This window comes from Platichthys flesus, chromosome 4 (genome assembly GCF_949316205.1).
Source record: "Platichthys flesus chromosome 4, fPlaFle2.1, whole genome shotgun sequence".
NCBI classification, from domain to species: domain Eukaryota; kingdom Metazoa; phylum Chordata; class Actinopteri; order Pleuronectiformes; family Pleuronectidae; genus Platichthys; species Platichthys flesus.
This window is the reverse complement of record NC_084948.1, coordinates 3358642-3383138: the sequence shown is the minus strand read 5'-3', so window position 1 is coordinate 3383138 and position 24497 is coordinate 3358642. Positions and strand designations below refer to the sequence as shown.

Here is a 24497-nt window from a genome sequence, read left to right as displayed (position 1 = left end):
CATCCCGTCCGGTGTCTAGTTTCCGGTTTCATGCCCCACAATACGCGGAAATCACGGAAGATTTAGAAGAACGAATATGGAACAAATAGATGAGCACTTGGCAGAAGAGATCCGAAAGTATGACCACTTGTATAATCAGTCATTGACGGAATACAAGGACGCGCAGAGGGCCTGCAATTCCTTGAAGGAGATCTCGGCTAACGTCGGGTTGCAGGTCAACAAGTAAACGAAGCTGTGGAGGAAAATCAGGGACAAATTTATCCGCCAGAAAAAGGCTACGAGGAGCCGGAGTGGCGATGTAAATAAACAGTCGACAAAGAAGAAGACGTCTCTACTTTGTGTGTTTTGTCGTCAAAAAAAAAACGTTACTATGCCTAGTATTCTGGCGGTGAATTGCGTTGCAACACGCGCAACACGTTTAGGAAGCATAAACCAACGGATCCGTCGATGCAGCTGCGTGGCCTTCCGCGGTTGCAGTCGCAGGACTATAATTAGGACTTTAGAAAAATTGGCGGACGCACGCAAGCCGCCAGAGGGCTCGTTATAGTTCATTAATGCCTGTTTATGTGTCCAGCACTGATAAATCATGTAGTGGTAGTTAAAATAATTCCCAATACAAATACACAACAAAAAATAAATGTAGGCGTATTTCTTTAATTTTATTTACAAAAAGTTGTGGAAACAGATAAATGGCTTTCACATACAGGCTTTCTTTCTCACACACACACACATTCAAAAAGTAACATATGTGTTTTACATCATACATAAATCTTGTGAAGACCACATTATATGTTAAAAAAAAACTTTAACAATACCACTTGATTCACCGGGGAAAAGAAAAGACGATCCTGGACATTGAATTTAGACTGGATGTGATGAGGATGATAAAAGTGATTTATAAAGGCAGTACGTACATGTAATGACACTGAATGATTGTTAATGCAATAAATAAAAGTGACGTTAAATCAGTGACGTCACTTCTTCAACATAAAATGGTAAAAAAAACTCTTGTTAAATTTATTAAAATCTTGATGAACTGACAAATGGATGAGATGACATTTAGAGTACCAGCGGTTTGTTCTTTCTATTTTAGCTGTAGCTGGTGACTTTCTGGTATGAAGGATGTTAATGCAACATTAAAGACATTAATTGTTAAAACCATCAGTCATAAGAAAATGACAAACACATAATTCCCAAAAGAGCAGATCACGAGGCACCAGCGTCTGTGAGCTGCTCGGTGTCCTCTTTGCTGTCTGAACATTCTGACGGGATGAAGCAGCCCGAGTCTCTGGGACAGTCACTGTCTTCCTCCTTTTGAGTGTGGGAGGATTTGTGCTCCTCCACATCCCTGACATCATCACCTGTGGCCACAAGACAAAGTGGAATTAATACAAATGACATACTATTACAATTTTTCGTTTCCAACCACATGAGAGAAGTTAAAATGTGTTCCAAGAGAGAAATAAAGCCACATCTAGACGTGAAAGGTTGATGCTCTTTGACATTTTGGATTTGTTGCTGTTATAGCAAAAGCATTGTGCAATAATTTTGACTGCAAAGTTCATTACTGTCCAAATAGATGTGTGATCGAGTCACTGAAAATAGCAAAATCACACAATTGCCAAAAATAAATACTGCAGATGTGACCTAGCAAAAAGCAGCACGAAGCACCTCAGATTCAAGTTGTATTTTTCTACTAATAGACTGATCTGAGCTGTACCATTCTTTAATATTTTGACCTCACTGACAGAAGCTACTAATCCTCACGTCCACGGTGCCAAAGCACTAACCTAATGGAGTTCAGCTTGATTAAATTACTGGCATCTCCTGTGAGGCAGGCTGGGTCACACTGCAGCCGCCATCTGTTTAGTCAAACTGTCGCCCAAGCAGGAAAATGACAATGACCTTTAATTTTCCTCATATAAACCTACTGAGGATACATGCAGTATAGCTAACACACACACACACACACACACACACACACACATACACACAATAACACACACATACCAGCACACGCACAAGCACACACACTCACACTAACATTTATACACACACACACACAAACACACACATACACAAACGCACACACACAGTGACAGACTGAACAGAAGCAGCCAGTGAACTCTACTCCTTCCTATTGCTGGGAAAGTATTGTTTTGAACCATTCATGCAGCGCTCTGCGATAATCAGCCTTCTGCTTCAAGACACCAGATTACTGGAACAGCTTCTGCCCTCTTAAGCACTTTCTATCTGAGTAACAGGAAATCACTGATAAGCCTCTCTCAGTGTGCAGGATGTCTTTCTATTCAGAGTGGCACTAACCGCTGCGCTTCCACCTGCTGTTTCACATCATTCGTATGTCAGATTATTAAAAAAAACTAAATTTGTCAGAAACACGTTCGTTTTGTTCATATTTGTGTTTGGATTTGAAAGGTTTATTATTTTTGTGTGAAGGACAATGTGCAATAAAAAACCATATTGGACAATAAGCACTCTCATGGAGACAGGAAGCCTGACACTATAGTTTTATAGTAGTTAATTGAACATGAATTCTTACAAACATATGGGGACTTTTTTTTTATATTATCTCTTATAGCATCCATATTAGACCACAATACTGAACCGAAATACGATTGTCTGGTCTACAGAGGGTTTCCTTTAAATTTGAAAGTGCTTATCGAAATGGCACAGCCTAGTCTTGCCGCTGCGACTGAATTGGGCTTCAAAGGCAGTGTCTGAATTGAGACACAGCTATTAAGTATTAAAAATCATTCGTCGCAGTTGTAGTTTGGTGTGTTTCTAACCTTCTGTGTAGCGGCACTCAGCAGCAGCCAGAAGTCTGTGTCTGTGCTCGGGGTCATTGACGTTCAGCTCTATCAAGTGTTTCTCTTGCAGGTGCATCAGGTCCTCCACTGTCTGGTAGCCATTCAACAGCAACGCAGAGGCATACTCCTGCAAAGCCCAGAGCAAACCTCAGTGAAGAAAAACCCACATCAGGTTTAAGATCAAGTGTTGACAAATGTGTCGTTTGTCCTCCAAAGCAGGAAATCACAGACGGTTGATAACATCAGGTATTTATCTCTTTATGTCTGAAGATGAGTTGTGAATGATCTTGTTAAATTTGCAGCACAGTTTTATATATGGTGTTTTCTGTGCATGACAAACAACAGTTGTATATTATTCTGGTATTAACCTCAGTTTATTATTTGAAGCTTAATAACACCAGAGGGGGAAGATGAAGATGACTCCTCTCCTGTTGATCCTAACTCCCTGAACACCCTGAGAGATTTGACCAGACTGAAACAGAAGAGCGATGTCAGGAACACCCCCTCACCTCCAGATTCAGTCGCTCCAGTAACTCCAGCAACGTTTTAGGTCTAGGTCTTTTGGAGAGCTTCTGCTGTCTGATCTTTGGAACTTCTTCTTCCTCCTCCTCTTTCTCCACTAAAACGTCTACGTAGATGAACTTGAAGTTCCCCACTTTGTTGTTCAACATGCCCGTCCAGATGCCCATTGGAGGCTTACTGATGATGTTGATGATGTCACCCACCTAGGAAAAAATAACTGGATGTGAATTGGAGTTCAACTGGGATGATTCTGTTTATTGTTTGAAGGATTATAGTTATCTTTTCTTAAAGCAGAGTCTGTACGACACAAACATCACTGTAGATGTGTGGTGTGTGTGTGTGTGTGTGTGTGTGTGTCACCTTGAGTTTGAGAGAATCTGTGTCATACGGGCTTGGAACAAAGTCTGTGTGGACACGAGCTCTGCCACAGAACTGTCCCTGGTAGGATCCGTCCTCCTCTAGCCTCACACTGTCTTTCTGCGCAGAACCATTGGACTCACTGGTCACACCACCTTAACCCACAAACACATTGTGAGTACACTGCGATGGTGATAAACAACTGTGTTCTGTGCAGGATCCTCTTTGTGAAGACACTCACTGGAGGTGCTCTGGCCGCTGTACAGACTCTCTAAGGAGTTACTTGTCTTTGCATAGTCTTTCTCAGCTGCAGTGCTGCTCTCTGCTTCTGCCTCCAGTTCTTTATCTGAGGCATCACCCTACAGGTAGAAAAACAATTGGGAGGCATGTTATATAAAACAGACTGACGCTGTGAAGATCTGAATGATATGTGCATATGAGAAACAACAATGAAACTAAACTTCAGCTGGAGGTGTAGGTTGCTACTGAAAAGATTCACCTTTGCATCGCTATTAGAATCAAACTTGGAAAGTGCAGTAGCAACTTTGTGGTGTTTGTCATAGTGAAGCACGTCAGCAGCAGCAGCGTTATATATGAGGATGTGGGTTTGTGAGAGATGAGAGTGATAAAGATTCTTGAGAAAAACAGCACAGGTTTACTGTAACTGACGCTGGTCGTCGCTGAGTCTGGTCTTTTACTGTGTATCAAGAGTGTTGTTGGTCCTTTGTGCACAGGTGTTTGATGGGATTACATTTCTGTTTAGGGTGGCAAGGGGGGGCTGTGGATCATGGGAGAAAGCAGTTCATCCACTAACCAGAAGGTCAGTGGGTTTATCCCTGAACTCCAGTGTGCAAGCCACAGGGCACGATACTAAACCCCAGATTGCCCAATGTGCCAGCATTGTGTGATAGAAGTGCAGTGTACAGCACAGCTGTATGACTGTATGTCTAAATTAGGGAATGGCTTGTACTGTAAAGTGCTGTGAGTGGTTGAATAAGACTAGAAAAGCTCTATATAAATACAGTCTATTCCCCAAATAGTGACATTTACGCTTGAATGAGGGATTATGGACACAAATAATTAGGGGCTTTATTCATGGTGCCTGATGGAGTTTGTGTGTGCCTCTGTGTGCTCTTATACAACTATCTTTGTGAGGACCAGTTTGAGTCTACAACCTACGGAGTGAGGACATTTTGGGAAAGTGAGGACCTTTTGGCCTGTCCTCACTTCATAACCCTCTTTAATGTAGTGTTTGGGAGTTAAGACTTGGTTTTAGGGTTAGGGTAAGAATTAGGTATCAGTAAGGGTAAGGGTTAGGGTTAGGGTTAGGGTTAGGGTTAGGGTTAGATTTAGGCATTAGGTTTGGATGGTTAGGGTTGGAGTAAAGGTCTAGGCCTAGGGAATGCATTATGCCTCTGAGTGTCCTCACCAAAAAAGCTGTACAAATATCTGTGTGCGTGTGTATGTTTGTGTGTGTGTGTGAAATTTTCTAGTGACTCACAGGCTCCTCAGAGAAATACTTGGCGTGTTTTTTGCCCATTTTTCGGCGCATGGTTAGTGAAATAGCCTTCATCTTTTTCCCAAGTCCAGTTGCTTTGTTAGGGTCTGAACTTTCACAGTCTTCCACGACCTGTGGGAAGAAAGTTGGTTGAGTAAAGACAACCGATTTAGACCATACTGTAGCTGCTCATATTTCTCATATCTTCTCATCGTTTGCCCACCATGTGTACACATTTTACCAAGTATGAACCATTTCCTGTTGTTATGATTTTAAAGTGAAAACAAACACATTTACGCACCACGTTTGTGCCATTGTCCTCTGGTTTGGCCGGTGACAAGTGATGTCTGAAACCCTCGAACTTGCCGAAGCTTGTGGAGCGCTGTGGGGAGGATTTAAAAAACAAGAAGGAAAGATGTCATAACAACATCTAGCAAGATTTACCAGCATTACATAATATCAAGTCACCATGTGTGTCGAGGCTCAAAAAACCTGCAAGAATTGTTGCATCTTCAAGTGGATAAAATGGATATTATAACACAGAAGCTTCTATACCACACAAACACACACACACACACATACACGTTCTCCATACAAGTGCACTGACAAATTTATTTGTATAAAAAATTAAGGATAATTGAACTTAAGTTTTACTCATTATTATCATTTTTTATACTCACAGTGACTTTACTTTGGCTTAGTTTTAATTGTTTCTTCTGTTTTTTCCCTCCCACATTTTTTCATAAACTAAAAGTCATTATAATCTCTCCCAAACCCCCATCATCTCCACGGCAGAGCACCAAAACAATTATGTAAACCAATAATCCCTTTAAATCCTGGTTAAATATGAACTCCTAGACAGCTCACTGTGGATTGATTTAATGTCCCGTCGTTTTACTCCATTGTCTACAAACGCAGCAGTAGAATCAAAAGATTCTGTCAGAAAGCAATTATTTGCCTTAATTATTTTTTGTTATTACATAGAAGAAATTTTACTGTCATTGTATCTTTTACGGCGTGATAATTGAAAATACATTTTATTGTATCTTTGTGCAAAACCTGCCTTCTAGTCTATGAGAGGCGTTAGTATTCTAAAAGTATAAATTATCCCTAAATCCTAAATCTATAAACATGGTATTAGGTTACACAGTAATTTTAAGTACAACCACAACTATTTTGCACAGAAGTAATTTAAACAACGACCTCTGTCAGACTTTGTCACAAGTTTTGTAGAAACTATTGGAACATAAACTTGTACATAATTGGCTTCACAATTATATGCACATTTTCACCTACCTTTGGTTTGCTGCTCTTTGCTTTGTCCGACACATTGGATGCCGTCCTATGTAACATTTTGTATTGTTCTTTAATCAAATATCAACCCTTTCTCTTCTCTTTTCCTTTAACCCACTCTCCCTTGACAGAAAAGTGCTAACTAACACAGTACCAAAGTGAATACTGGCTGTCTGAGGTGCTGGCTAGCTCACTTCCTTTCAACATACAGGATGTGAGGCAATTGACACAGTGTCTTGCTGCGGTTTGTCTTTGAAAGGGAAAAACACAAGTGCTTGAGTATGCATTTTGTGGCCCGTTCAACGAAATCATCAAAATCTACTTCCAGGAACAGTTGTGTTAAAGTTTTGTAAATGTTGTATTTGTTTTTTTCTTATCATTCATATATGAGATATCCTGGTGAGGATGAGCTTGAGTTATATTTGCTGCTGTGTTACATCAAATCTAAGTTTATTATCCCTGAAGATTTTCCATTATTACTAATGAGGAAGTTGCTTTTGTAAATTATGCTATGACTCCTTTGGATTTATTTCTTCATGTGGGGTGAGTACGTTGAGGAAGTGCTGACGTACAACAGAGGAACAGCTGAAAGTGGCAACTTTACTGTGTCAAAACCTTTTCCTGTTTATCTCTGCTTTCAGTATAGAGGGAAATACTGATTATTTGATATGACATCTCAGAAACACAAAAATCATTAATCAACAGTCTGTCATCTCTTTACAAATCATGGCCTCCCCCAGTGAATGTGAATTTAGGATTGAGTTTGACTTTCCCCAGTATCCTACATTGCTGTCAGTTGTAGCTTTCCTCTTGCAATTTGTGTGTGTGTGTGTATGTTTACATTAATGAGAGTTTGAATCAGTCAGATGCAGAAAAAGGAATTCTAAAGACAAAAACATTGCCCAATCCTGCTGCTTTCAATCAGCCGAAAACTCCTGTCAATCCAGATTAAAGCTTCTAATCTATTACTTCAGAACCTCCTGACGGCATGGAGAGGCCATTGTTCATCTGAAGAGTTCGAAATGAAAATAAATTAAAAAAGTCACCTGGTATTTGTTGATGTCTTAGACGATTCAGAGAGAGGGTTTTCGTGTGTGTCAGTATTATTAGGCAGATAACTTTCCAGTAATTTTCAGAACTACGCGATATGATGAAAGTTTGCTTATTCTAAGATAAAACTGTTCACTGGCAGAACACTTTCTCTGAAACATCAGAGTTATTTGACCATGTGCTGACAAAGGTGAAATAGTCACACTGAAAGAAGAGCAGAGAAAAACCAAGTAACCAAGTGTTTTCTTTTCTATTCTGTGTATGACGAACTCCACACCATCTCTATAGGCGTAAGAGGCTTCATGTCTAATCAAATTAGATTTGTCTCTAAGAACCATTGACAATATAGATCCATAGGCATCTTGTAATCTCTGCTCCGGATCATCCTTTTCATCTGAGACAATTTTCTCCCAAGTGATGTTAGGCTTTAACGACTGCTTTATGTCTGACTGCACGTGTTCCCTGGATATCGGTCTGGGTCTTATACTTCGAGAGCACGCAAAGGCTTTGACCTCTCTGATCTATCAGCTCTAATGTGTGGCATTAGCACTGAGCGACCTCTGACCTCACTGCACTGAACTGCAACTGCAACTGATTGAAAACCTTCCAACTGGGAGAGTTTATCTTTTATTAGAGATTAATTTAAACTTGGAGACATTTTTCACATTTAATGGATAGGCCTGCATCTTAAAACATTGTTCACATGCTTGTATAAATGCCTTCGCCAACCATTGCAGTTTCAGTCCACATAAAAAAAAATATGTCAGACTCGTATAAGGTCACTATGACGTTTGACCCCTGAAATCAAATGAGTCCATGTAATGTATATAAGAGGCCAAAAACATGTTTTGTGAAGCCACATGAGCTTTGACCTCCCAAATCATATTATTTAATCTCTGAGTTTATGTGAAGAAATTTGGAAAGATCCTCTGGAGGTTTTTCCTGAGATACAGAGTGCACAATGCAAAAAGTGTAGTTTGTGGGGTCCCAGTTTTTTCCTTGTTGTTTTATCTTTGACCACCAAAATCGTATCAGTTAATCTTTGAGCCCAACTGAATGTTTGCACAAAATTTGAAAAAATCCCCTCTGTAAGTTTTTGATATATCCTGTTCACAAGAATGGGACGGACAACGCAAAGACATAATGCCTCCAGGCACTAGCTGTCTCTAATGTGGAGGCATACAAACTATTGTAATTAACATAGCTGACCTATAATGTGGAATCTTGTAGAGACTCAACCACTTTGTAAGAATCCAATACTCAGGGTCTGTTTTCCTGGAAAAAATCACAAAACACCAAATCCACTTACGTCTGGTTCTGACAGATCCAAGTCAGTGACAGAGCGTGACACCTTTGGGGGAATCTGGGGTTTACAGTCCTGTTTCAAGCTGTAATCCTGGGCCTGCTCCTGTCTTTCCTCCCAGTCCTTCCCATTGGCTGGTGTGAAGTCATGAGAGTACATGCGGTACTCTGTGAGCGGTCTGCGACAGGTGTGTTGGACGGTCCCCCAGGATGGACTGCTGTCGCCTGGGTTGCTCCAGCGCTGGTGGTAGGTGTGGGTGGGTGTCGCACCACCGGGTAGGCTGGTCATGTCTGTGCAGCGGCCTGGCGTTGTGTTCTCCTGATAGGGGAGGGTGGACGACTTGCCAAGGTAGGGCCTCCTATCTGATCTGTAAGGCACATCCAGATAGTGGGGTCCCATGGGTGGGCTCACGGAAGTGGGTTGGGAGTGAACTGAGAAAGGAGACAGAGTAAGTTAAAAGTGACATTTGTCAAAAAAGAATGAAGACGTGAATTGTTAGGGATGTATTCATCATGACCTCCCCAGACAAGAAACCATAACATTTTTTTGCGAATCCAGGACTTTTATTTTTTCACTTTCACGTTAACATTATAAGATAAGGTGATTTCAATATTTTTGTTGTTTGTGCAGAGAATAATTAGTAGATCTTGATGAAAAACATCAGACATGTTTAGGGGACTGATATTTATGAGTCTGAGCAATTTGGTGATCTAGATGTATTTAATTTAAACATTGATTCATAGGGGCACGGTTGAGGAGCCATTGTAGTTAGAACTGGAACCAGACCTGTATATTATCTTATTTAAGGTGCTTCATACTTTATGTAAAAGCGTTTCCCAAACACAAAACTACCTGGCAGCTTCATACAGTCATGCTATACATAGGCTACATTTCCTCGCAACAGAGAGTGATACAAAGTTTTGCAATGGAAAATGTTTTTGTAGATAGGGTAAATCCTCTGTTTTTCTGTTTTCACTTTACATGTTTAAGCAACTGATTTCTGTGGTTTCTCCTTTGCCTGTCTAACCACTATGAGTAGGTTGAACAGGTACTTGTTAAGCATAAGGCAGCCCGCTGTTGACTTGTGGAACAACACACCTACATTGAGGTTGTGGCAAAGCTTAAAAGCAGAGGTGTAAATTCAAAATCTACAGAGTATAGGAGTCCCAAACTGTTTTTTTTTTTTACATTTCCAACATTTTGATGAATGCGTCATCAGTCTTTTCTGCTTCTGTAAGCATTGTCTAATTTAGTCATAGCTTAGTCATAGAGAGGTTAAAAAAGGCCAAAAGACAGTTTGATCAGAGGAGGTGGAGACATATCTTAAGTTTGAGTATTTGTGAAAAGCTGTCTTACCTGTGGACTTATGACTTTTCTTTGATGCCTCTTTCCCGCTCTTTCCAGATGGTTTCTTTCCTGTCTTTTGGCTTCTTTTGACGGCAGGTTTGGACTCTGGCACCACTCCGGTGACATGGACAATCTAGTAAGATGCAACATACATCCCATGTAAACACTCAAATACAAAAATCTGTTAAAAACAAATTTTACACCTCTCCTGATTTCCACCCATTCATCTATTTCTTTTATACCACTTATCCTTTGAGGGTCATGGGGGGACCTGGAGCCAATTCCAGCTGGTATTGGGCAAGAGGTGGGATACAATCGCATCTGGACAAATCGCAAGTTTATTCAAGCTAACCCCAATCCATGTGTTCTGACTGTGGGAGGAAGCCCAGAAAGACCCCAGCATTAGCAGGATTCGAACAGGTAACCTTCTTAACATTACTAATCACTGTATCACCGTGCAACTATTCTTCTGGTTTTTACTCTCAAATAACATAGCTCAGTTTTACAGGTAGGTTTGTGACTGTATCCTATTTGTTGAAATCCTCTTTACATTCCGGTAGACATCAAAAAAATGTCTGAAAAGAAACGCCAGTATCTATGGCCTTTGCAAGATTACACGTAAGTAAATCATTTCAAATGAATAATATAATTTAAAAAAAAATGATTGGGCTGTCTGTCACTAACAGAACTGCCTCTGCGCACACCCGCGCTCTCACTGCACATGATCTCAGTCTTGTGCCAGAGATACATACACCGCTGAAGCAGAGACATGTAGTCAGAAGTCAGCAAGCTTAAAATCTGTCTTCTAGCAGTTGTGACTGCATATTCATGTGTTTTGGGTGCGTATAGCTTTGAAGAAAGGGCTGATGGGAGGCAGTGAGAGTTATCACTTATATATTTTTGCTAGTCTTACCATCTTTACCAAACCTAGTTTTAAGCGATTTGAGTTGTCTGGCATGAGTTTGTCCACAATTGGGGTGTAGATGGAAATATCTTAACAAATATTGGATTGGTTTTCATCAAAATTTGGTGTAAACGTTTCCATGGATCTCCTCCTTTTAAATTGAGTCCTTGTCTCTAGTCTTCTTTAGTTGCTTCCACTTTTTAAGGCAATGGAACCCGCTGAACTAGCAGACTCTGCTTTGTTGCTTCTCATTATGATGGGCTTTAGTCGTAATGGTCACTGGGTGTCCTGTCGTAAGGCCTCTAAACCCTCATCACCCCAAACACACACACACAGACACACATACACGCACAAACACACACACACACACACACACACACACACACACACACACACACACACACACACCATGTGGTCCAGAGATTACTTTGAGCGCAGTCCCCCTCTTTGGACCATCTGTACTGTATTAAACCCAATCAGCATTTTTGTTAAATGATGTGGCCATTTAGGCCACCAGCGGCTCTCTGGATGTTAAAAGCAGGTGGCATCTTCAGACTCCTAATCCAACACAAAACAGTTTGATGTGTAATGAGAAAAAACAGTCTCTCACACTTGTCATGTACTATCGCCTTATTGACTCTAAAGAAACTGTTCTCTGGCTGTGTCCGAAGTCTCTCATTAATCACTACATAGTCTACTTTTTAGGTAGTTCGCCATTATTTAATGCTGTCTGAATGTCAAGTGAGGTTTTATAACCTCTAAAGCACCATCACTGTTTCCCACAATGCATCTTAAAAAGTAGTGTGCACCTGATGGTCATTAACTAAGCAATATGTACCATCATGCACCTCGCTCGCGGCAGACGAGAGGAGAGAGGGCAGCTGGAACAACCCGACCGGTCGTACAAATTTAAATACGAGCAGAGAAGCTCATCACAGCACAACCGCGGCAAACAATTTTATTCAACATTTAAACTATAATCATTCAATGTGCATTTTACCAAGTATAAATTAAACATTTATACATTTTTTCACACAACACTGAACTGCTTTGGTCTTTATGGCTGCTGTTTGGATTTGGCTTCTATCCCTCAAAGCTACTGAACTATAAACTAAAAAAAAAAAGTTTTCCACTTGACTATTAAATATATTTTTATGTAACCAGCGCCGTCATCAAAGAATATGAGTGCTAACATCATTTCACCATATGTTTGCATAAAAAAAGCTTTTCAAAAATCTCACCTGAATCGACGGCAATTTCTCCTTTTTCCTTGGGCCGGAATGATGAGCACTTTTCCCTCCTTTAGTTTCTGTTCTGTGTTTAGGTTTCCTCGTCTCTAGAGGGGACACAACATATACATGTATACAGTATATCATCAGGATAGTGAAACACCACAAAAACGAAAGACAACCACAACCATCAACAGAAGGCTACTGAACTCAGTGCGGTGTTTCACTTATGAGCTGCTCCGCTCCTGTAGTTTAAAACTCCTGAGCAGTGGTGTGTAATTTGTTGTCTATTAAACAGCTGTACTGAACCTCAGTGTAAATCATGTATGCAGAAAAAAGTCCAGTGCAAAATTTGTGATCACTGCTGGCTTGTGTACCATGATTTAACACCCAGGAATGTGGGGCTTGATTTTGGTGCTGAACTGGTTAAAAAAACCCACTGGTCAGCATCTTCAGACTTCATGCTGAGACTCCAAATGACTGCTGGCACACAGATGAGCTTAACCCATTTATTTCCTATTTACCTTCATTGTGGTTGTTGGTGATGTGGACTAAATCTTCTTGGCTCTTGGCGCCCTGCCAGACCGTGGTATTACAGCCGGGGTTATCTGCAGTGGAGAGAGACAAATCACAAACACTGAGGATTTTAAGTGAAAAGTCTGGGGTGAATGGAGGCCACGCAGAGACACATGGGGCTGAATGAAATTGTTCTCTGATCCACAGACAGGAGATATAGAAGGTTATTGGAGGTTTTAATCTAGAATTTACTAGCAGCTCTCTAAAGTTCATTCTTTTGTCTTGAGAGTAGTGGTAAAAATTGTACAAATTACCATTAACAATTATAAAGACAGTGGCTTTCTTGTTCCCATCATACCTCTTTAAATTCATTTTTAGATATGCATACAGCTCATCTACACCAGTGTCAGCCCTAATCACGAAAAGCTCTATTGACTGATTGGTCGGTGTCTTCCACGTGTATTGCCCTACTTTTTTGTCCAGAGATATTTGTTTTCTTTTTGCTTTTATTGTTTTTGCATCTGTCAGTGACTTGGATCATCAAGGGTAAATCCTGCAGAGGATCTCCTACTGTATTGGCTCCTTTGGACTTTCTGAGGTCTAAGAGGCCAGATGGAGAAAGTCTGCATAAAATGTCCGGAGGCTCTTACTCTGCGATCGGGTTCACACATGCAACCCCTACGGAGAAACTCCGGAGGATCTCTGGAGTCCAGTGTACATCTGAAAGCAGCTTATGTTAATCACGTTAATATTAATCATAGGGAATTTCTCTTACTCACCCAATGTTTCATTATCTGATGCAGATTTGTATATATGTGATCTGAAATATAAAAATCAACAGGGATATAATATTAGATGTTTGCCTTTAACTTTAGCATTTGAGTAGTATCTTGTGGCCCATTAGATAAACTACAAAACAGAAAAAAACACGCTGATATGATGTTTTGTGTTATGTACAGTCATCGACACAGCAACAAGCTACAAGGCACTCAGTACATCCACAAGATTCAATGTAAATTGATTTAGTAGCTTTTGTGAAATCTTTTTAACTAATAAACAAACACAGACAAAAACAGTTACCTCCTTGAAAGAAATATAACAAAGACACTCGGCAAAAAGGACAACCACAGCACATGATGAAGATGGGAGCAAAAACGATCAACTCATATTGAGGAAGTAAAGTCTGAGCGATGTACCGACGAGATCTAGTCTACACTGAACTTTGACATAAATGTTGTTTCTTTCAACGGAACACCAGATGAGTAAAGGTGTAGTGGCAACTGGGGACTATAAGTAGGTGGGCCTTGAATCAGCTTAGTCCAACTTGCCCAAAGCCATAATCTGCCTTCTGCTGGCCCAACACTCCACAGAGCCCTGCTTCTCTAAAAAAACATTCACAATCAAACAAACTGAACAATGCGTACAGAGCTTTCGTTTCAATCGTTTCTAATGGGCGTGCCACTCCTTCTTCTAAAATCAAAGCATTGTCTCAAACAGGCCACATGATGTTGATGTAAGGTTAAGACGAGGAGAAATGTGGAAGAGCCTGTTTGCTCTGCTGCACGAAGGATTTACAGAATTAACCCACAGAGAAAATAAACAGGGAGACTTTCAAGCCATATTATTACTCTATGGGAAAACCCTTTAACTTGCAGGGCGGCTTTTTTACTCTGCTTTGCACGCAAATCCAGGAAAACGAAACAGAACTAAAGCTACAGTATACAGCAGACATACGCAGGCCTGCATGCTGACAGGATTACAATGTCTTAAATACATTTTCATTGTCTGTTTACAGTCAAATGACAATAATAATATAGGAACAACCTACAAACATGTAAAATGGATTTGCAAGAGATAAAAACCAATGTACTCTAGTTCCTCTAATACAATGTAGGTTTGATTGTGTCTAATTCCAAGCTGAGCTCACCTTCTTATCTTTTTATTGGAGTTAGTTGCATGTGTCGGAGGCATCTCCTGCTGGAAAAAAACAAAGCTTTTTCTGTATGATGTTCATGTGTTTTTTTTTTTTTGTAGCAATTAAATGGATTTGATAAATAAATCACTGCTTTACTCCTTCACTGATACATCAAGGACATCTACATATTCAACAAACATCTGACATGTTAATGGCCCAGGGAAGTGTAGTGCAGATTTTGGTACCATTTGGGCACGCAATACCTCCAATCGTACAATTTTCTTTCAATCTACCTTCCTCATTGTTGTAATCAATGTAAAAGCACAACATTTGTTTTGTTGCTGTAATCAAGCTGAATTTACAGAGCTTTTATTTTGAAACTTTGTGAGTCGTAGGGACTGAAGATTGTGTTGATTGTTTAATAAACCTCTGAATAGCCAAGATTCAATGTAGGAAAAAATAACTAGTTCAGTAAATCATGCAAGTAAACCAGGTCTGATGAACTCAAATTTTGAGTTGGCACAAATAACTATTTATAAAATCTCTGCCCACAACGGCCAGCACACAAAAAGTAAAATGTGAAAAAATGCTCCAGAGCATTAACACAGTCCATTCCAAACAGGCAGGTTCAGAATAGGCACTACACTTTGCTTAATTTCAAACTTTTAAATGTGAAAAGTCTGGCAGCAGCAGCCGCTCTGAGATGACTTTGTTCTTCATTTCATTATCAGTTTTAGGTCACAGGTACATTTTGGTTGATGGTCATGATTGTTCACAAGAATCCACCAGTCACAACCTGTGCTTTGGAATTTCACCCAGTACAAAGCATTGTTGACAACCTGACGATTTTAACAATTGAAAATCCCTTACTGCACCAGCTGCCAAATGTGCTTGTTTTGAGTAAAATTCAGCTTATATCTTGGCAGTTTGGCCTTAAATTTGTCATGTTGTTTTCAGTATGGCATGCTGTCTTTTTTCTCTCACCATGGATATTGATCTCCCGGAGCCTCGCCACTTTGTGTTGTTGTCCAGCAGGACCGCTGGGCTGCAGGAGCGGCTGCAAGAGCGGCTGGATGAACGACTGGGAATGGGCTTAGGGGGCCCGTCGCTGGAGCTCTGCACCGCCTCATACAGGCTGTCCATAGACCCCTCCTGACAAACAGACAGACACAGAGCTGTTAGACAGTAGAACTCTGGAAGCAGGTTTCATTTATGAAGTGTTCTATTTGGATTTAGTCTGATTGTGATCGTGTTCATGAATCATGCAGCTTTTGTTTGTACCACTCTCATGATGAGGAAATGTCGTGCTATAAAGGGACTGTTAAATCAAACCTCACACTGCTGCATTTCAGGAATCAAGCAGAAAATCCTCCTCTACTGCAAACACAAACATCATCACTCATTTCAATGGTTGATTCCTGGGCCTTAAACTCATGAAACGCTCCACATGCAAAGCATTGAAGTTGGAGATATGAGGATTTGATATGACAGCTTGTCGATGTTGGATGTAAGGGAGGATCGAGATTCCTCTCACATCTCAGTGTGGATTAAATCTTGTTGGACATATTAAGGTTCCTTTGAGGAACAAATATCCATTTTCTGTTCTCATCCATTTCGTCTTGTGTGTACAATGACATCTCATAAGGGCACTGGACAGACGGATATTGTTTGATTTCATAATTTCATAAAAACAGGAAACCGAAGATTTTGTAAAAGAACTCCTTTTATCTGTGTTTTTAGTTGTAAGATGTCACCTTCAATATAAACCTGTGATTTCATGAATTTTTACAGTGCTTTGTATTTAATCTTTGTGCCCAATGAATACATATAAACAAATTACATGCACTGATAATAATTTCCCAAATGCCTCATAAACATGATCGTGCAGAAAAGAAAAAGAAATATGGAATAGTGTCAGTTAATCATCCTGATTACTGGTCAACATCCTTCGACATCTGTGCAGAAGACGAGCTGTATATGTGCCCCTGTGTCCATGTGTAGAATGACAGCAGCAGCAGCATCTGACGGACCATATGTGTGTTTGTGTGCGTCTGTCACGGTTTCAGTAACTCTTTTCCCCCCAACAATCAAGACTTTCTTCGTGCTTTCCTTAGCATTATCAGTGTGCACATCAGCAAATTAAATTAATTATGCAATAAAATTCACATATTATAGTGCCATAGTGTGTCTCTTTTTCTACGGCAGCATCCAGTGGTCAAAATGAAGCAGGTTTTTTTCATTTTCAGAAAAAGTGAGATGCGAATTGTGCAAAAGTAGCAACTCAGTGCAAGGAGGATATTTCTAATAATTAAGTCAGTGAGTTTATGATGTAACTACAACAAGAAATAACAGTAGGTGTCTTCTTCGAGATACAGTCATTTGTCTCAAGAATAATATTTAGCTTATTTCGAGGCACACTATGATAAACATAGGTCTTTCTCTGTAATATCCACTATTTTATGTATTCCTTGTGTTGTCAAGTTAATATTTCCATCACAATGCAAAGTTCTTTTTCTCTCTCTCTCTCTCTCTCTCTCTCTCTCTCTCTCTCTCTCTCTCTCTCTCTCTCTCTCTCTCTCACACACACACACACACAGCTTGGTGAAAAGGTACAGACAGAAAGCTAAAACGTGAGTGTCCTACCAGTGAGAAGCAAAAAAGATTCATGGTGGCGGACAGGGTCTCCTGTTCACGTCTGTGCAACTAACGGGTGGGGAGACAACGAGCTGTGGCAGCCAGAGACTGAGAGAGACAGAAAGAGAGAGAGAGAGAGAGAGAGAGAGAGAGAGAGAGAGAGAGAGAGAGAGAGAGAGAGAGAGAGAGAGAGAGAGATAGAGACAGAGAGAGAGAGAGAGAAAGAGAGACAACAGCTCAGTGTGAGCCCTGGGTCGCCTGCTGTCTTCTCAGATTAATACCACAGTGAAATCCCTCCACTAATCCAATAGATGGACCACCATTTCTCTACCAGCTGAGGCTGAACTCACTCTTCACAACAAGCCAACCATTGGCCAGTGGTGGAGCAACAGATTGAGTCTTTGTTTTGTTTTGTTTTTTTGGCAGACAAGCTTTGTCCTACAGCCGTGCTCTTTTTAACCTGTGAGGTGACAGAAGTATTAAGTCCTGCATTCCAATTAAAATACTTTCTCTGTAAAATATCTGAGGCTGATATATTATTAAATTGTACATTTTCTGAATTTATATTGCTATGCTAACTATTATTTTTTACATCTTTATTTTCAGTCAGGTAATCGTATCATGATGGTTGCATAAACCTATTGGAGCCAAGCTTCTAAAAAGATCAAAGGATAAACATTACGAGAAAAAAAGAAAATAAGAAAAATTCTGCCTCTCAAACTAATATCTTGTATCACTTTAACGTTTGGAGGTTGTAAAACTTTTTTTTTTACTGAGGTAATAATTAATGGATCTTGAAGAAAACTCCCATTTTTTTTATTTCCATTCTTTCGCAAATATCATAACATATTTATCAATCAATAGCCAACATCACAACACAAATGTAACTATGAATTGTTTTAACTAAAGTTGAATTTTCTTTGAGCAAAATTTTAAATCGTTGTCCAGAGAATTCCAAAGTACATAGAAAGTAATCTGTGATACTCATTTTATTGACTATAATGCTTGTTTATGTAACATCTTGAAATGAAAAAACAAAGCAGTGATTGTATTTGTTGCTGCTGAAGTTCTCGTTAGAACTGGTGAGCATTGCGAAAACTCGTGATAGCTGCAGTTACTGCAGCAGTAACTAGGAGGAGAATAACAGAGGACATTTGGGTTAAAAATAGTCTGTAAATGATGTAGTTAAATTTGAATGTTTGGGCTTATGGACACTTAGATGACACCATAAGAGCAGTATTGAGGCATTTGAGGGTTTTTTTTCTGTCGGTTTTTACCATATCAAAAATCGGTCACCGGTTACAGTGTTTTGTGGACTCAAACACTTCACCCTACCCTCCACCGGCATTGCAGTGAGTAGATAATGAGTGAAGTTTCATTTTTTTGGTGAACAATCCCTTTAAATTCCTTCAAATAATGGAATGTTTTTGGTTTGGGGACAAATCACCTGAATGTGATGCATTTAGTCATTTGGTCCGTCTGTGTATATGTGGACAATATGTGTATGTATTAAGCAGTCACACATAAAGTGTAGAGGTTAATCCACCAATCATCCATCTCTGAATCGCTCATGTAGGGAAGAAACAGCTGGAGAGATTAACACTTATGACCTATATTTTCATGCTGGTGTTAGAGGCAGCATAGTGGTCGAAAGGTATTTTGAACACACACCCTGTTAAGCTCAGTCACTTCATTGTCATATTTTATTTTTTAACTTATTGTGATGTGGAGCCAGATTTGGAGGCTTTTTTACTTTTTAGCAACATGAATCATAATAATAAACAAAAAAGATTCCTGAATACCTCAAAGTCAAAGTCAACTTAATTGTCAATTCTTTCAAATCCTGTCAAAAGAAATGGACAGAATTGAAATAGCATTGGTTTGAGGAAGACGCACAAACACTCAACATATAAGAACACAACACAGTAAACAATCAAACGGCATGGGTGGTTAGGATATAAGGAGTTGAGAGTGGTATAGTGCAAAATTAGATTGTGCAGTACAAAATAACTAAATCATCGTCGCCTGGAACACCTTCATAGAAAAGCTGGTCTCTCTATCCATAAAAAAATGCACAATGATCACATTATATACGACAAGGATGCTTTACCCAAAGCCAGATCAGACTATTATGCCAACCTAATTTGGTGTGGCGAATGGGAACACAAGAACACTTTTTTCTACTGTTAATACCATCGTGCATCTCCAGAAACTCTTGCACCTCACATGCTCATCACCGATTACTGCAACAACTTCATGTACTTTTTCAATACTAAGATTGAAACAATCCATCAGCAGCTGTCCTCTGTGAAACACACCTCTTCTGGTCCACTTCATCCATCCTTCTATGATCCTTACTTCTCTCCTTTCTCCAGCTTTCAAATTCCATCTGTTGCGGGAATATTAGGTCTCATTCATAAATACAAATAATCAACCTCTCAGCTTGATCCACTTCCTACTCACCTGGTCAAAATCTATTCACCCTCTTTGTCTTCCCTAATAACTGAAATCAATCACTCCTCTCTCTCCTCTGGTCTTAGTCCACCATCTCGCCAAACAGCTGCAATAACCCTTATTCTCAAGAAACCCAGTGCAAACCCCAACCAACCTAAAATATTTTCGACCAATTTCTAACTTACCTTTTGAGCTAAAATCCTTGACAAAACTGTCGCAGCTCAGGTCCACACTCACCTCTCTGATAATATTCTGTTTGAAGAACTGGTTTTCATCCCCTCCACAGCAGAGAGACAACCCTTGTTAAAATCCCCAATGATCTGTTGATGGCCGCACACATTTGTTTGACTTATCATTACTCATCCTCCTCAACCTCAGCACAGCATTTGATACAATTACTCATCACATCCTCATTGACAGACTAGCTTCCATTATTATCACTTCACTTACCTGGTTCAAATCATATCTCTCACACTGCTACCATTTTTTTCAACTTAAAAAACTTCAAATTGCCGCTTTCCCGAGTTACCACCGGTGTTCCTAAAGGTTATGTTCTAGGTCCTCTCCTCTTTGTTATCTGTCTCCTTCCATCGGTCATATCTTCAGGAAATCTAGTATTAATTTTCACTGCCATGCGGACGATATTCAGCTCTATCTTTCCACCAAGCCAAACATTGCCGTTGCACCATCTTCACACTCTTCTCACTCAAAATTTCCTCAAACTTAACTGCAATAAAACATTACTTCTACATGTTGGCACCAAGTCCACTTTGGCCAAATGTAATAGTTCTTCACTCATAGTTGACAACTCCACAGTTTCTCCATCTCCCAAGTCAAGAGTCTGGGTGTTGTCCTTGACAGCACTCAATCTTTAGAATCTCACATTAATAACATCACTAGATCTCCATATTTCCACAGACGCAATTTCAACCGACTCTACCAGTCTCTCTAACCTACCAGAACAGCAATACTTGATAACGCACTTTTCAACTCCCGTATCAATTATTATTATTATTGCAACTCTCTCCTCTCCGGTACTCAAACTCCTCCATAAACTCCAACTGGTATAAAACGCAGCTGCCCGGATCATCACCAGAACCCCATTCATCGAACACATCACCCCTGTCCTCAACAACTGCATTGGCTCCCTATCAAATACTGCATAGACTTCAAGTCTCTCCTCCTCAATTTCAAGGCTCTCCACAACATGGAACCTCCTTACCTCTCTGACCTCCTTCACAACTACACACTCACCCGTACTCTCTGCTCTCCCTCCTCCATGCTCCTCACCACACCTCCTGCCCGGCTGTCTTCCATGAGGTCAAGGGCCTTCAGCCCTGCAGCCCAGTGACTCTCGAACTGTCTCCCATGAGCCATTATTGAATCTGACTCTCTCCCCACCTTCAAATCCCATTTAAAAACTCACCTCTTCTAATTGGCATACTCAGTTTAATGTTTAGTATTTACTTTTTCTTTCATAATTCTGTTGTTGAATGTTGTTTGTATTCATATTTGGTCCATTTTTATTGTTGTTTATCTATTTGTATTATTTTTACATGCCAGATGTCCTTGAGTGTCATGAAAGCTTTCCATAAATAAAATGTATTGTTAGTTAATGAAAAGTAATGTTTATATTACAAATAGTATCAGATGGAAAATAACAGCCTTTATGGTTAAAATGACAGCAGATGAAATGATTACAAAAAGTGGCCGATGCATGTTTGCACTGGAAAGGAGTTCAGGTGGATTTAGTAACAGCTGTTGGATGAAGGAGTGTGGGTTGGTGGGGTGGGAGGGGCATAATGCTGGGATGGTGTCAGAATGTTACTGTCAAGTCCTTGGAGGCAGGCCTGGATCTAGGCTGCTCAGATTGAGGTGTAATTAGATATCTGGGGTGGGCACCCTTTCAAAAAGTAGACTTAGTGTGGAGTTTTTTTCGAATTTTTAAAGAATGCTTCACAATAGGTAGTTCAACCAAGATGTGGTATAAGAAGTATAAGATTAACAATTATAATAAAAATGAGTATTATTATTTTACTATAATTTTCCTACATGTGCCATCCAAACACAATTGCCACCAAACATTTTTATACCTGCACATAAACACACACGCAGGTTCCAGTAAGGAAGCTGCGAATGCACGACACTGCCAGTAAACAGAACATTGTAGTTATTTTGTTATGATAAATATGTTATTAATTTGAAATATGGTACAAAACAGGTTCAACAACCCGGTTAGCTTTAGTAAATTAATAAACTGTGAACACCCGAGACTTGGGCTTGGTTGTCCTTTGTGTGTCACTGTTAATTAGTCCAGGGGAGACTGTCTTAAAACGTCATAATCAGTGTTTTTAAAAGCAGTATTTCTAAGGTCAAAAGTCAAGGCCACTGTGACCTCTAAAAGCACCTGTTTTCTCCTTATGAATGTAATATCTCAGGACCATCTCAAAGGACTCCTTTCAATTTTGACAAACATGTTCACTTGGACTCACAGATTAACTCACTGACCTTTTATGAATCCGGGGTGGGGGGTGGGGGGGATACAAAAAGCACTTCTTGGCAAAAACAACTGCAGCACAATATTTCCTTAACCTTCCTTGTACCTCAGTTAAGTTAATTGTTTGTGATCCCTCATGAGCGTTATATTGTTTTCATTTGATCAATTTGTTATTATTCTATTTATTAAGTATGGAACAATGACTCCAGATATACAGTTCAGCAGTGACAGACAACAACCCACATACTGTAGCCGTCGGCTGGTGCAGTGACCCACTAAAAGTGACATCAGAGAGGGATTATGTGTGTGTGTGTGTGTATGTGTGCGTGTGTATGTAGGTGTGTGTGTGCATGTGTGTTTTTGTGTCTGAGTTTGTGTGTCTGTGTGTGTGTGTGTGTGTGGTCGCTCTGCTTCCAGCTCTTGTGCTTTACAAAAAACAAAATAAATCATTTTCTGTGATAACTTTTGTGTTGCGCAGTTTCAGAAAAGTGGGATGATCGAATAGGCAAAACAAGCAAGGCAAGTTTTTTGTTAATGCGTTCATTCTTTTATTCAAAGACTAAACAAATCAGCAGGATTATTGAAAGCTTAACATTTGATAAATCAACAAATAGGCTTTCATATTCTTTGTGAGGTTCATTTTTCCACACGACCTTGAACCATCAGAAAGTGAAAGTGCTCTTCGAGCGAGGCCTCGGGCTTAGCACTCGTCCTCCTGGCAGCAGGTTGTGAAGTCGTCCGGATCACAGAATTGCTCACAGGTACGATCCATCTGATTGCCTATCGATAAACAAATACAACAATGAACAAAACATAAAGTAACTGCAATAAAACAGCTACACACGGTCAATCATGGACATCATGGGAAAAGTGAATTGAACAAAACAAGTCGTAAATGTACCATCCGTGACAGTTTTGCAGTACACCTCTGTTGGGTCGCACTCGACTGGAGTCTTGCATTGGGTATCTGCGCCACTGGTGCAGGTGTTGCATCTGAGTGTGAGCACTGATGATCAGAGAATCAAAATTAGAGACATATTTTTTGTTGACTACTTACAATATTGTTAAATTAACAATTAGAATTAAAATATTTAACAGAAAACAATGTCCTCCAACAAGTTTATTTTAGTGATCAAACCTAATAGTTGGACTATTATTTTTAATTATTTTACTTGAATGATTTTCAGCTTTTTAATAAAACTATATTAATCATATAGAATATAATATAAAATAGACCAAAGTTCTCTCACCTTGAGTGCTACACACCAGCAGGAGCAGCAGTGTAATAAACAGAACCTTCATGATGACGAATGCTTTGTGCACAAGCCTCACGCTCTTTTATACAGGCAAATGTTGTAACACACCCCACATACCATTCAATTACTGAGTCGTGCACTTCCTTATGTAAGATATTCCAGTAAATGTTCCTTCCTGTAAAGGAAAGACAACACCTGAGAAAACAATGATGAACTTAATTTGGGGTTTTGTGTTACATTTCGCAGGAGGATAGATCACCTTAGACTGTTTCTAACGCACTCCTGTTGGTTATCGATGTGGTCCATACAAAAAATCTTCTATTAATTTGATTATGCATCAGTTTTAATCTTTTAACTTCAGTTAATATTTTTGCATTCTTTGACTCTGCAGAAGCACTTGAGGCCTCACTGGGGCTTGGCACGTCTGACCGGTCAGACAACATGCTTCCCGAAACAGGACGAGAACATTTTCAATAATTGTTTCTGCAGTAGCCTGTGTTGTTATCATCTGAAGGGACTTTTTACAAAACTGCACCTGTTTCAAGATGTCACAGTGCCACCTCGGCCATATTTGTTTGATTGGTTGATAACTAAATGTTGTACTTTGTTGAACTTTTGTTGAACTTTTGAAAGACTTTTGATTTGTTATTGGAACTTTAGAGGAAACTCTCTGTACTTATTTCTCCTTATGGTTGGATTTGGATCCCTTGCTTTTGATTAAATGAATTTTGGGATTCATATCTTTGTTTGCATTTCCAGTTCATTAACTACACCAAGGAAGTTTATATGTTTTCCACAGTCCATTTGTTTTTTAGTTGGTTTTTAAGCCACATTCTACTTGGATTTGGGGATTTGTTTGCACTTTGAATTAATTATTTCCTGTTTTAGTTAAAG

At 39.7% G+C, this 24497-nt stretch overlaps 2 protein-coding genes across 2 annotated transcripts; both read right to left on the bottom strand.

Moving 5' to 3' along the window:
- Positions 1-638: 638 nt before the first annotated feature.
- Positions 639-17460, bottom strand: samsn1a (SAM domain, SH3 domain and nuclear localisation signals 1a). The gene is made up of 15 exons (XM_062385219.1): positions 17406-17460; positions 15747-15914; positions 14775-14824; positions 13627-13667; positions 12856-12939; positions 12344-12438; positions 10208-10331; positions 8858-9282; positions 5507-5587; positions 5209-5337; positions 3949-4066; positions 3711-3862; positions 3338-3553; positions 2808-2955; positions 639-1361 (listed from the first exon to the last, which is right to left on the bottom strand). The coding sequence occupies exons 1-15, from the start codon at positions 17427-17429 to the stop codon at positions 1207-1209; spliced, it is 2010 nt and encodes a 669-aa protein (XP_062241203.1). The 5' UTR covers positions 17430-17460; the 3' UTR covers positions 639-1206.
- Positions 17461-22869: 5409 nt separating this feature from the next.
- ly6d (lymphocyte antigen 6 family member D) lies at positions 22870-23723 on the bottom strand. Its single transcript, XM_062386262.1, has 3 exons — positions 23598-23723; positions 23249-23353; positions 22870-23127 (listed from the first exon to the last, which is right to left on the bottom strand). Exons 1-3 carry the CDS (start codon positions 23647-23649, stop codon positions 23048-23050), a joined length of 237 nt encoding a protein of 78 aa, XP_062242246.1. The 5' UTR covers positions 23650-23723; the 3' UTR covers positions 22870-23047.
- Positions 23724-24497: the final 774 nt, after the last annotated feature.